We start from the raw sequence: 13,994 nt of genomic DNA on the forward strand, positions 1-13,994 counted from the left end.
CTCCGGGTTGTTCGCTTGGATTACTTAGTCACAAAGTTAGTGCGCGAATCAATTGGAGCTTAATTGCTATATTTGTTATTGTTTAATGCAGTGGGGAAACTACCAGCAAGTCAAGCAAATCCTGAAGTGGTGACTGCATTTAGGAATGAGGAGTGGGAAACGACGGGAAAACTTCTGCAGAATTACTTCAAAATTTGCAGCACTTCCAAGGTTTTCTTTCTTTTTAATTACCTGATTTGTAGAATTCCTGTGGATATTAACCATTTGATGTTATTGGATCAATCTTGTTAAGCATTCTTTGGCATGTTTACTGTTCATGCAAATCGCTATAATCTCTTTCAAATTCTTTATTTGTAAACCAGTTTGTGCCTTTTTTTGTTAAACTAAAATCAACAAGAGGAAACCCAAAAATTCTAATGCCGACATTGTTTGGAGCAAAATTGTAGGTTTTGTGGTGAGCATATGATTTTGGTTGCAACTTCAAACTTCTTTTCCTTTTCCAAAATAAGTGGATGTTTCTTTAAGAATATCACCTTAAAATTCATTAATATTGGCGGCTTACTCTGATTATTAGATGTCTGCTATTAGACCATGTTTCAAACAGTAAACTCCATGCGTAGATAACTGACACAAGGCAATTACATGTTACTTCTGGCATCTCTGTAGGGCATAATGTTTACCTCATCTTCTTCAGTCTCACAGACCTGGCTTGGCCTACTTGGTTATACTTGCTAGAAATTGCTTTTTCAGGTTAAGGCAAGCACTGTTACCAGTGAAGCTGACCAAGTTCAATTGGAGATTGTGAATCTTGTAAGCAGACATGACATTAAGAAGCTAGTCATTGGAGCTATTCCAGAGTACGTCACTTGTTCCCTCAACATCCCCCCTCCCCTTTTAAACTTACACTTGTTGATGTAGAGACAATACTTTCAGCTGCCGTGCATGCATGTTTATGACCATAAGTAGGAAGAAGCTTGGTTTTTGCTTCAATATTTTATTGAGAATTTGTTAAGGTTTAGAATATGTTATTTGCACAATTGATAATATCATTGGCATCATTTGTATAATTCTTCTATATAGAATTCTAAAAGTTGTATCCTTCAGTTGTTCGAAGTTGAAGAAATGCTCCAGTAAAGCAAGTTATGCAGCCAAAATGGCTCCTCCCTTCTGCAAGATATGGTTCGTCAACAAAGGGAAATTGGTCTGGACGAGACAAGATTCTCAAAGCTCAAGTTCTTTTGCATTAACCAGTCAACAAGAACTTGCAGCAGCATCGAACTTAAGATCTCAATCTGCACCCTCTTCTAAGAGCAATGATAATTATCACCCAGAATGTATTCGATCTAGATCTGCTCAATATCCAGCTTGTTCAGGAACAAGAAATTGTTTTCAGAAGGAAGGAGCTAAGGTGGAACCATCTTCTCTTACTCTGCCAACTAGATGCTATCCAAGCACTTTTCAATTCTTCAGTCCTGCAACTTTGAGCTCTAGCTCAGGATATGCTTCATCTGCTGTATCAAGAGTGTCTTCAGATTCTAATTCAAAAGTCGAGAAAGAGGGCTTATATGGTTGGCTTAAAGAACTTAAGAAAGAAGCTGAAGAATCAAGGGATGAAGCAGATTCAGAGCTCTTGATGTGTCAAAAATTGGAAGCTGAAGCTGTAGAAGCCATCAGCAATGTAAGCTATTTCTGTTTTGAGCTTGAGTATGCACCATAAGAGTGGCCAGTTAAGTGCGTGAACATTTTTTTCATGCTTCACAATGCACTTAAAACTGATGTTAACAAAATGGAATTTTAATGATTCAGTCATGAAGGCATTTTCCTGTCTATTCTTGTTAACGTGTTCTACTTCAGGTCATCAACAACTTATCTCAGTACAGCTTTAACTGGTCTTCCGTACAATTTGTGTTGGTACAGCTTTAGCATTTTTCTTCTTGCTACAAGTTCTAGATACTATAGATGACAATATCTTGCAAAATTCTTTTCCAACTTGGTTAGGACTTGCAGTATTCACTTTTCCATCCTCCATCCGGGATTTGCATTACTCTATAAATACAGCCATGTTGCTATGGGGTCTCTATGAATTGTTGCAAGTGCAAACTCTATCCTTTCATTTAATGAATATCAATTCACTTGTTTGATGCACATAGTCTGAAATAGTTTGTACACACTTTTAACTGAAACTGATTGTTTATGTATTTTATGTCCATGTGTGAGATTCATGGCTAATTTGCTGTTATATAGGCCAAAGCTTTTGAATCTGCTTATGAACGGGAAGTCAAAATTAGGAAAGAAGCTGAAGAAGAGCTTAGAACTACAATACAGGAGCAAGAGAAGCTCTTAGAAGAAAGAGAGGTTTTAACTCGTGAGTTCCAAAAGGCCATGAGAAATATAGCCGTTCTAGATAGTCGTGCACAGGAAGCAAACTGCCGGTGTGAAGATGTTGCTGGAGAACTGAAGCTTATTCAATCTTCACTGGCAAGATTACAGCGGGAAAGGCAGAAAATTCAGCAACAGAAAATTGAAGCTGTGCAGTGGCTTGATCACTGGAAAAGTGGCTCACAAGTCAATGGTGAAAATATCAATGGTCTTGTACAATTTAGTGGAGAATCATTGGAATTGGCAGAATTTTCACTGTTGGATTTGCAGGCCGCAACATGCAATTTTTCAGAGAGTTTTAAGATTGGACGGGGAGGAAATGGTGCAGTGTACAAAGGGGAGATGTTGAACAGAACAGTCGCCATAAAGATGCTGCATCCGCATTCTATACAAAAGCAACCTGAATTTTGTCAAGAGGTTGATTACTCTATATGGGCATGTGCTTTTTTAGTTGTTTGTAAAACTTGTTTTCAACTTGTAACAACTTTTTAGTCCAATTTTCTTGCATAACTCAAATTCTCAAATGCTTGATTTGTCTCTATTGATGCTCAGGCTTTGTTTGAGCTTTGTGATTGTAGTGATGACTGACATAAGCTTTTCTTGTTGCAGGCTCAAATTCTTGGAAGAGTGCACCATCCTCATCTGGTGACATTAATTGGCGTATGTCCTGAAGCCTGGTCCCTTGTTTTTGACTACTTACCTGGTGGCAGCCTCCAAGATCGCCTCTTCCACGGAAGTAATGTTTGTCCCTTAGACTGGAAGACCCGAGTACGGATTATTTCTGAAATTGCTAGTGGCCTTCTGTTTTTGCACTCTTCTGGTCCTGAAGGAATAACTCATGGCGATTTGACACCTAATAATGTCCTACTAGACTCTGAGAACTGCTGCAAAGTTGGTGACTTTGGAATTTTCAGATTAGTACCAGAACAAACCCTTCGCTGCCCAAGTTTCCGTCGCATCACTGAGACAAGAGGTGCTTTTCCCTACACAGATCCAGAATTTCATAGGACTGGAATCCTGACACCTAAATCTGATGTTTTCTCATTCGGGCTGATCATACTTCAGTTACTCACTGGGAAACCTCCAGCTGGACTGGCCTGCGAAGTACGAAAAATGGTCTGCTGTGGAAAAATAACAGCAATCTTGGATTCATCTGCAGGGGAGTGGTCTACATTTGTTGCAAGGAGATTGGTGGAGTTGGGGTTGCAATGCTGTGAATTGAATGGAAGGGATAGGCCTTCCATCACGCCAACTCTGGTTAGGGAACTGGAGCATTTACATGTCTTGGAGGAGAGACTGGTGCCCTCTTTCTTCTTGTGCCCCATTCTTCAGGTCAGTAATGTCAAAATCTTCAATGGCTAGATGGCAATAGCTTGAGCTGTCCAGTTTTCTATTATCGTTTTCCTGAAACATAAGCTTACTCTTCATTCTCGACCATTAGCAATCGCAAGTTGAAACAAGATGCCATTCTGCTTGAAATTTAGTTATGTGCTAGACCTCTCTTGACTAAAACAATAAAAATGACAGCCTTGTTTTCTTGGAAGACTATGATTTCTGTAACCTCTACAGGTGTGATGATGAACCGGTTTCATTTATTTTATGATGACTAATACATCAGTTTCTACTAGCGCATGTAAGGTAACGTTTTACTGGGTAACTTTCAGGAGATAATGCATGACCCCCAGGTGGCAGCAGATGGATTCACCTATGAAGGAGAGGCCTTGCGTGGCTGGTTGGAAAATGGCCGTGAGACATCTCCCATGACCAATTTGAAATTAAGTCACTTGACTCTTACTCCTAATCATGCACTGCGGCTTGCCATTCAGGAGTGGCTCTGCAAATCTTAAGGTTCTGAAATTTATGTGACATTTATATTCTTGTACATGTATAGAAGCGTATATCTAGATCTAGCTTGATGTTTGAGTAGAGTACATAAATCATGTAATTAGCAGCAGTTTCCCTTTTTGTTTCCCTTTCATAGTTCGGAGTGTGACAGAATACATTCTGTTCAGGTTAGGCCAATCAGGGACAACTAGATAGGGAGCAACCTCTCATTGTTACACATTTCTTGTATAAAACAGCTGAATACAGTCAATTGAAAAAATCAGTCTCGCCAGGAACACGTACATATCTGCGATGTTAAGCTAGATATCCTCTGATTTTCTCTCAACTTGCTCAAAAAGATGGAAAAAAAAAAGACAAATATCAGAAGGAATACGAGGCAAATAAACAAAACAAGCAATTAGTGTGCCGGGATTCACACCAGAAAAGTGAACTAGTTGGTGGCATAGTTCGTGTCTGCCTAACCAAGCACGACCAACATAGATAATAAACAATCTCACAATGACTGACTGCTATAGAGCAGGCTGGAAGAAGAAATCAGATCCTCTAAGAACAAGCATTGGCTTGTTCCCATCCATAAAAATATACATGATAGAGAAACATAACCTTAGAAACCACGAGGGATGGTTTTAACAGAAGCTACTTGCATCAACTTTACTTCAATCTTCAAAATGCCCGCAGGACTTGATCTCTTGAAGGAAGCAGGGAGACAGCATGTCGGAGCTGGTTGAGGTTAAAGGGATGATCATCTTCCATGGAGATGTTCATCCTGGAATCAGCTTCTTGATTACTCAAAAGAGCATTTGACTCTTCTGCTGTATCCCAATCGTCCAAGTCCTCTGCATATACTTTCTGTTTTGGGGCCGTATTTTCTTTGAAACTTGTTCGTGCACTATCCTTCTCAAGCATCCTTTGATTATCAGAATTTTTCCAGGCGGTTGAATTTTCTAGTTTTGTATTCAATGCCAAGTTTGAATTATCGCTGTTGGCCTGCTTTGAATTTTCCAGCTTTCCATTGGTAAAATACTGATCATCAAACAACGAAATGCCATTTTCCTTATTTCCATGTTCATTAAACTGAGAATTGCATTTCTCAAATGATTTCAGAGATGATTCCTGCGGAACTTCTTGGTCCGAAGAACGCCTATTGCAGAAGCTGCCAAACCCTTCAATTCCTTTAGTTACTGTCCGAGCCTTGTTTCTCTCTTCTTTCAGAAATGATCTATCATCAAGCAGCTTCAATATCCTCTCAGATTTCTTTTTAACATTCAGGCCCCAGTTGAATCTGTTTCGTAAGCGCAGGATTTGTGAGAATCTACCTTAAATTAAGATAGAGAAACAAAATTTTTTGGAAAAGAACTTGAAAAAAATGAACTTAGTACCCTTTCTCATCAACATACAGAAAGCTTCCAGTTTCTTCAACAACATCTCTGTCGTTCTGAAACTCCTCCGATACCCTCTCAGGCCCATGAGTTAACAAGTGTTCTAGCACAATTAAAGCTTGGTATGAAGCCCTCCAATTTCTTCTATCAAAACTCACTAATCTGAACCACAGAAATATGGAACAAACAGAATCACAGCAAGTGTAAGGCACACATCAAGCCATCAATAGTTGATATAAAATACTAGTACTATTTTATGAATCACAGGCTAAATAATCCAAGAAACCTCTTATGCAGGATCTCCACAATTCTCCAATAATCGTCTACTTCAAAAGCAGCCCTTGATATCAATTTAAGAGTACAAGTGTCTGGAGCTCCTGGATTTCCATTTGTAGCTTCCTCTACCAATCTTTTAAAGAGGAAAAGAATCAAAAAAACTCTCAAAGTACTTGAAAGTTGAAAAGGCAAATATGCCTCTCAATAGTTACATATCAGACCCAGATCGTACAACAAAGTGCATCAAAAAGTAGGAAGCTTACAGTTGAGCCGGTGTAACATCAGTCAGGGCCAATCTGGCAGTCTTGATCTTCTCCTTGAGGAAAAAAGACGCCTGTTTCTTGAATTCATTAAAAAAGGGTGACCCCATATTCCCACCGTTGCTGCCTAGAATGGAAGACATATTCTTGCTTGGATTAGACTCTTGATAGATAATATATTGGATTAACAATAGTGTTCAACTAATTCATGACGCACCCAAAGTAACACCTAATCTATCTTCAAATAAAGTGAAGAGTGCATATGTAACAAGAAGAAATTTATGATAGTAGAAAAATGGACACTTGGTGGCAGATATGAGGTGGGATGTATGTAGGGGTTGACAAATTCAAGGAAGAGTGGTGAGAAGGATGTGTTTGGTCTGAATCACATTTGGTAAGACTTGAGATGTCGGAATTTCCAAGTTAGAAAATGCAGTTTTAATCTTGGGATCATCAGGCATAGATAATAATGGTTTTGGACTTGAATGTAGAGTGTGGGAGACTGTTCATATTCAAAAAAAGTTTGAAGTCAGCATCTCGGATCGGCAGTGAGGCGCCGGCTTTCCTGTTTAAAATTTGAATGATTGAATTTGATTGCTCCAAGTGGAGTTTTACTTGTTCCCAATAAGAGTTCTTTGTTTAGTCTTGGTGCTACTTACCAGTTACCAGCTCAGCTGCTCTTTGTCCTTTGATCGTTGCCCTTTTGCTCATCCTAGTAGTACTTTTTTTAAAGTTTAAAATTGTTTAACAGACCCATGCATGCCCATCACTCTGCCTTCATTAGGGAGGAGTATTTTGTCTAATTGTCTTGTAATATGGCATGTTAAAAACTTTTATTTTTTTAAATAATTTTTTTGGTAAGTGAGAAGTTTTGAAATCATAATCTCTTTTTTTTTTTTTGGTCAATCGTCACTTTATCTATATAATGTTATTCTATTCTAACTTAAGGGAAATGTCCAACTGGACCTCCGGAGGTCGATAGGGATTGAACCACTATCGGACCAGACGGGTGCACTACATATCCATCTGAATTTTTTAAAGAAATCACATATTGTGGCAATTGATAGGAAGCACGGGTTGAACTCTTGAACCCTTGACCTCCCAAGGACTTGGTGGTGACCACCGGCCTAAAAGTTGGTGATTTTGAAATCATGATCTCTTACTTACAATTTTTTTTGTTTTACAGTCGAATCCAATATGTCAAAAAAAAATTTGTTCATCTCTACGTTTTAAATTTGTAAAAGGCCATAATGGATGTTTTGTATATTATTTGAGGTGCCAGATATGGTGAAAGAAGAGGCGCGGAATATGTGAACAAATATAAGTTCTTTTAACCCGAACAATTAAGTAAAACAGAAATTTTCACCATCCCTGCTTCCAGAGCCAGAGTGGAATTAAAAAAAAAAAAAAAAAGACAACACAACAACAAGAGCTTGACTGTTCGATGAGAGAGAGAGAGATTTACCAAAAACAATTTGTTGTTTGGTGCTTTCTTGCCAAAAAAATGCCCAATTGTTTATTCATAATGCGGCATGATGTTTACTCATAAGCAGATGGGGCTAGTATGGACTTTTTAGTTGAGTTATAGAATCTTTTCCAGTCAAAAGCAGCTGGGTTAGATTTGAACTAATATATTCTAAACTGTAATGTTATAAAGTATTAGAAATGTCAGTCGATCCTCCCATTGTACGGTCATACTTAAAAGAATGGCTTGTGATTTAGGCACTCCTTTTGTGGGTTCAAAGACACAGGATAGCAGTAGTATCTTCAAAGCTCAGGCCGTGCCTTCTCCCGTCCTTGAAGAGAATATAAAATGCTTTTGTGAAATTTTCTTGAATGAATAAAAAGGAAAAGAACACTCCCAAAAGGAAGTATGGTCACCTCAAATTATCAAGGGACAGTAGTTTGTTTGATGCTCTTCCTAAGTAGTGCATCTGCGTGAGTTTTATGATTTGTCAGGAAAAAAAAAAGAGTACTTAATTATTATTCAAAGAAAATTATCTTTTATCTGATCTGTGGCGGTGTTTAAATGTAATTTAAACACAAAACAGTACGCACATTATGCTTACATTTTTTTCATATTATTGTCTTCACAGTAGTTTCTCTAGATTATGATGAGATGATAATTTTGAAGCTAAAAATTCATGGATAAACATCAATTGACAACGGAAATGAAGAAGTGATGCTAGCAGCTAAAATGCAACACTTTTATAATGAAGGAAAAAAAGAAGGTTAGCAACAGATTATGTTGACAAATTCTTGGTGCGAATAATTGAATAAAATTAAGATGTACACATCTTAAGTTGAACAAAAATTTGGAGTTTTCCCATATTGAAATAAACATTTCCTCCGATGCTCCAAGGTCTGGTATCTATCTTTCTTTCACGTACTATGTCTAAGAGTAGAGAAGGGAGAAATGAAGGTGGCACTAGTAAAATAGTGAGTGCTCCAATCAACTGGGGTAGTTTATTTGCTTCCCCCTGAAAGGACAACTGTTCAGCTTCTACCAGCAGGGTAAAAGCATCTTTCCAAAGAAAAAGGTTAAAAAAAAAAAAAACCGTGGTAAAAGCAAGGATAATTGTATATTTTAGTGAGTGAACAAAGTAGGAGGAGAACAAGAGATTAAGGAGTCACGTGCGCACGTGACATGGCAGTGAGTCGGTGCATCGTTAGTCATAAAGAACTGGGAGCGCACGAATTGCGGAGCACTGTATCCTTTCTCTTCCTCATCAGCCCCCACGCGCAGAAACAGACACGCACCACGGGCAGCAAGGTGAGAGTCCGCATCTAGTCATTCTACGCTGCGATTGGATATGAAACGCAGTCGGCGCGTGAGATTTGACATATGAAAATCGGGGATTTTGTGCGAGTAAAGAAAAATGTGGTACGTCAATCTAATCTATCTTTGGTACATCCCTCCGCATTGACCGGCCCAGGGCTCGGCCACAACCCCCCCACGACCGTATCTTTCATGGGTCCCACACTCTTACCGGCACCCCCGGAAATCCATTAACCTTAAGATCATACCTAAACAAGTCCTCCTCGCTAGGCTGACAAAATTATGCTCCGAATTGGTTTGAATGTTAAACAAAATGTCTGAACTTTGTATTTGATAATTTTTTTGAAAGAGATTGATTGAATTTGCTTTGAAATTTTTGATATATGTTCATGAAAAGTTTGGTTTAGCTTGTTTTAGTATTGAGTTCAAACACATACAATCAAAATTTGGATTGATTTGATTTGAAATTTCATGTTATATTATATAGACATTTTCAAACTAATTTGTTGTTTTTTTTCCTTTAATTTTTGCTCTCTAATATTTAAGAAATCTATTACTATGAATTAGGGATTTGATTAAAGTCAATTATGCTTATTCATATTACGATGAATTACGGATGCGATTAAAATCAATTATGCCTATTCAAGAGATAAAGAGCATTATATGCTTGTTATTTTATAAAATAAGCAATATATATGAAGGAAAGAAGTGAAGTTAAGTACGGAAACTTTAAATATATTTTTATGAAATTTACTTATCTTATATGTTTATAAGGATATTGAGTTGGATGATGTGAATATCATGATTGATTTGTTAATATTCTCGAATTTAAAATTATGTCCAAACTTGAATTCATACTTAAACAAACAAATTTGAACAAATCAAATTCAAGGCGAATTCAAATCAAATATCAAATTAATTAGTTGGATTTACAGCCCTACTCCCCGCTCACCTTTGCTTTTGTAGCAGCCAAAGGAGGGGAATTCAAGACCTTTGGGCTTTCTTCCTCTGACCAGTTGTAGGCCTTCAGTGTTGATGGTCCATATTGGTCTGCTCGAAATTTGCACCATCTTTGCTAGTAAGGTGTAACGATTGAATTAAAAAATAAAACACATATAGTTCAAAGAAGTTAATTAAGAGAAGGCAACAATCGAGCGAAGTAAATGCTGCGAACGAATCCAAATACGTCGAGTTTTTCTCTTTTTGGCTTAATTAAATTGAGTTCGACTTGAATTTGAGCAAAAACTAGATCGAACATGCGACAAATGATTCGCTCAGCGGAGCATCATCATGTAAGCCTTAAGTCCTCTACCAATCTAAATTTTTAAATTCCATTAAGGAAACAAAATCTTTTATTACAGTAGTGTAACTATTGGCCTAAAAGTAAATGGAGGGAGGCTTTCAATGAAAATATTCTTTGAAACTAAATTTAAATACTACCATAGCGAAATTCTAAATGAGGCCCAATCCTGTCGATGGATTGCAACGCCTGCTTTTGTAAAAAACGTGTATCTTTATGGGCTATATCGTGAGGGCTGCAATACACAAATAGCCTGTTTAGGGCCCATAAATTTATTATATTTTTTCTTTTCTTTTTTTTTTTGGTTGTGCTTTGCTATTCACGATAACAAGGGGGAAGACAAAAAGATTGCATATCACGACTTCCTCTATCACACGAATTATTTTTTAAATAAAAAGATAAAGTGCAATTTCAATTTTTTTGTTTTTTAACTTTTTGGAATAGGAATGATGAAAAATTGAACGATGGATTTAACATGAGCAAGAACGCCCTTTAATAAACCCTTAACTAGTGTAATTGTTTCAGGAAAGGACTTAAGTCAAACTAAAACCCTGGCTAATTCCCCTAGAAGCTAAACTATGCTGTTCAATTGATTTCTTGAAGCAATAAGAATACTACTAAATATTGCTCTGTAGACTACTAGATAACTCTAAAAGAACAAGAATGATTATTAATTAATCAAAAGTTGCATCACAGCAAATTTGGGATTAAGTTGTCAGTTATTTTCCTTAGTACTAATGGTGAATTTGTAACTGGATTTCCACCAGATGAAGCTGGATGCTATCGTGTACTGCTGGTTCACTCTGTCGAGATAACCTAATATGAAAGTACGTCCAATTTAACTCAAGACAAAATAGAAAATGCGAACAGAAATTCATGCAGACCAACCAATGAATTGAAAGAAAAACCTGCAAGCACTTTTGCCCAAACTCATGAAAGATCACCAAGATGTGATGTGGTCCGGCCATAATTTCTTTTTTTTTTTTTTGAATTATTCCTTTCTCAATATGATCTCATCAATGTATAAGCAATAACATCATCACATTAAAAATATCATATATTTAGTGTTTGTTTTTAACTGATACTCGTGCTTATTTTTCCCCTTAAAAATCTTATTCAATCTTACATTTTGGAGCTAGTTTTCTAACTTTAAATTCAAGTCAGTCTTACATTAGGATTCGGTTTATCGTAGACTTGCATAAAAACGAATTAGTGGTTCATTAAATAGTTGCAATTTAAAGCTATACTAGCTACTACTTATTATTTACTACCATTAATGACAAGAGTAATCATAAATAAACTTAACTAAAAGTTAGATTGTTACAGAATATTTTTTATAAAAAATTTTATCTTAAAAGGAATAAAAATATATGATTAATTTTTTATATACTGACGATGTATATACCATCACCATTGAATACATTACAATTCATCTAAATTTAAATTTGAAATCTAACCGTGATAGTGTATACACTATCAGTGTATATAAAATTTATTCTAAAAAATAACTTATCATGGAGTTGGGAGAGGGGGACAAAGTGATATTACTTTCTTCAAAACAAATAGGTCCTTAAAAGAATTGTGAGTTTTGGTGAATTGTATCAATATTACTTCTTGATTTTATTTTTCTAACCAATTTGACCTTCTAATTGTAATGAATTTGGCTTCTGAAATTTGTCTATTGTACCCTAATGCAATAAAGTTAACTTTTTTCAAAAAAAAAAAGAAAAAGAAAAAAGGAAAAGAATGCAACTCCATCCGATATCACATGCAAAGTAATTAATTATATTCTACCTTGCACCCACTTCCTTTTCAGATCATGCATGTAACTAATTGTATGAATTTTTGATGTGATTTTATTCAAAGCACATTATGTGAAAATTTATGGATTTAATTTTTTTGCTCAGGTAAATAAATCCAACATTGATTTTTTTCACTCAAGTAGATGAGTTTCGTGTATGGCTTCGTCATCTATTACTTTTTGTATTTTTCATCCATAAATCAAATGAACAAAGACATAACTACAGCAAATATAAGGAAGAAATTGTTTGATTACATATTGACTCTTAAAATAAGTTTTTTGCATTTTGCATTTTCTTGATTAGTCATGTAATTAACTTTAAGAAAAATATGAATAAGTTTATTTCACATGTGTAAGAGCAAAGTTATAAATTTCATTGAATATTATTGTAACACATATCGTTCTCTTTTTTATTTCTTTTAACCTTTACTTAATCCAAGTGAACTACACGCCATTGCTAAGAATTTTGAATTACCTAATGTAGAGTTCAAAGAATAATTGTCATATCAATTCTAAATAACACTCTAAATTATATTAAAAAAAAGCAAAGAAAAGAAAAGATTCCATTTACATACTTCATAACCAAAAAAGAAGAGTACTCAAAATCTTAAAAATAACTCAAAAAATGGTGCTTATTGTAAAATATTTTCCTAGATTACAATTTAAAATGCAGCTAAAATTTAGATAATCTGAAACACATTTTCAGCAAAATAGTAAATAATGAACAATATAGTAAAACCTTTATAAATTAATAGTTTTTGAACTAAATAAATCGTATTAGTTCAAAGAGGTATTAATTCATCGATAAATTAATAATTTATTAATTTATCAAGTGTATTTACAATTAAAAAAACTCATCTGATCAACTAAAGTTTTATTTTATTTATAAAAATATATTCTATTAATAAAAGGAGGCTAAAAGTCTATAGAATATAAACCAACCTACATCTACTTGATTTACAAGTACAATTTAATTTTATTAATGTACGTAACTGATATCATTTTTCTAACATTAAGAAATCAAAAAGATTTAGAAATACTAAATGATAGATTTCCATATCCAATTTTAAATGCATACAATGTATGACACTAATATGTACATAAATAATAAAGAAATCTTTTTATAATAAACAAATACAAATTTTTCTTTCATATCTCATGGTTAAACTATGGCTTCTTATTTAAAAGATGTTCATAAATAACTGATCAAATGCATCAAGCATTATATGAGCATAGCATATCTAATTTGAGTGAATTATTAATTTATACTATGACTGGAACCAAAGGGTTAGGTAAGGTTTTAAAAAAATTATTATCATATCTTTGTTAAAATTGATTTTAACTTGATAGTCCAAATCAAGACCTAAAAAATTATTATTTAATAGAGATTATTAATTTATCAAATATCAAATTATAGAGGTTTAATTCTACAATTAAACACGAGCGAGGTTAAATGTCATAACATAATTAACAAAATATGTTGGGGCTGATTGAGCCAATCCTTTTATGCAACCTATCTAGATGACTACGCTGATTATAAGGCATATATAAGCAGCCAACTTGCCACCATTCTAACATTCTAATCAAACTCAAAAAATCAAACTGAAAAAATACACAAAAAAAATCGCAAGGAAATTGGCTTTGTTAATATGAACTACTATAATGCAACCCTCCTTTCCTGTCAAGATGACAACCGGTCTTCCACACATGCATCACAATCTGCATCGATACCAACCATCTTCATCATCTGACCACCATCAACCATCTTCATCTTCTAGCCACCATCAACCATGTTTATGATCTTCACAGTTGGTTTAGTTTTTTTTAATAGTTATCTTGTTTTTCGTTTTAATTTTTGTTGATTTATTCTACTCTCACTTCAATCGTGTGAAATATGTTAGTGATTTAGATTTTGAAAAAAAAACTAAAATGAACTCTCCGAGATAACATGATCACGTGCAGTAGCTTGTAATTG

General features: G+C 35.1%; 2 protein-coding genes across 3 annotated transcripts in view; one reads left to right on the forward strand and one right to left on the reverse strand.

Annotated features, from left to right (window-relative positions):
* LOC113771916 (U-box domain-containing protein 33-like) overlaps positions 1-4,566 on the forward strand; it is a 12,831-nt gene extending 8,265 nt beyond the window's left edge. The window contains exons 2-7 of the mRNA XM_027316465.1: positions 92-210; positions 751-857; positions 1,105-1,678; positions 2,245-2,796; positions 2,989-3,711; positions 4,044-4,566. Of these exons, the coding sequence (XP_027172266.1) occupies positions 92-210; positions 751-857; positions 1,105-1,678; positions 2,245-2,796; positions 2,989-3,711; positions 4,044-4,226 (2,258 nt within the window). The 3' untranslated portion in view covers positions 4,227-4,566. The remainder of the gene's footprint in view (positions 1-91; positions 211-750; positions 858-1,104; positions 1,679-2,244; positions 2,797-2,988; positions 3,712-4,043) is intronic.
* Positions 4,567-4,594: 28 nt separating this feature from the next.
* On the reverse strand, positions 4,595-6,686 carry LOC113772136 (epsin-3-like). 2 transcript variants are annotated; one of them, XM_027316697.1, is made up of 5 exons: positions 6,357-6,686; positions 6,143-6,266; positions 5,890-6,012; positions 5,604-5,765; positions 4,595-5,506 (listed from the first exon to the last, which is right to left on the reverse strand). In XM_027316697.1, the coding sequence occupies exons 2-5, from the start codon at positions 6,247-6,249 to the stop codon at positions 4,888-4,890; spliced, it is 1,011 nt and encodes a 336-aa protein (XP_027172498.1). In that variant the 5' UTR covers positions 6,250-6,266; positions 6,357-6,686; the 3' UTR covers positions 4,595-4,887. The 2 variants fall into 2 exon arrangements, with proteins under 2 accessions (XP_027172498.1, XP_027172497.1); XM_027316696.1 differs by having other exon boundaries at positions 6,143-6,686.
* Positions 6,687-13,994: the final 7,308 nt, after the last annotated feature.

This window comes from Coffea eugenioides, chromosome 5, assembly GCF_003713205.1.
Source record: "Coffea eugenioides isolate CCC68of chromosome 5, Ceug_1.0, whole genome shotgun sequence".
Lineage (NCBI taxonomy): Eukaryota > Viridiplantae > Streptophyta > Magnoliopsida > Gentianales > Rubiaceae > Coffea > Coffea eugenioides.

Coding starts and splice junctions, on each gene's coding strand:
- LOC113772136 (XM_027316696.1), bottom strand. CDS start 6,282: ATGTCTTCCATTCTAGGCAGCAACGGTGGGAATATGGGGTCACCCTTT. Junction 5,766..5,889: donor GTGGAGATCCTGCATAAGAG/GTTTCTTGGATT, acceptor TCTGTGGTTCAG/ATTAGTGAGTTTTGATAGAA. Junction 5,507..5,603: donor CTGTATGTTGATGAGAAAGG/GTACTAAGTTCA, acceptor CTTACGAAACAG/ATTCAACTGGGGCCTGAATG.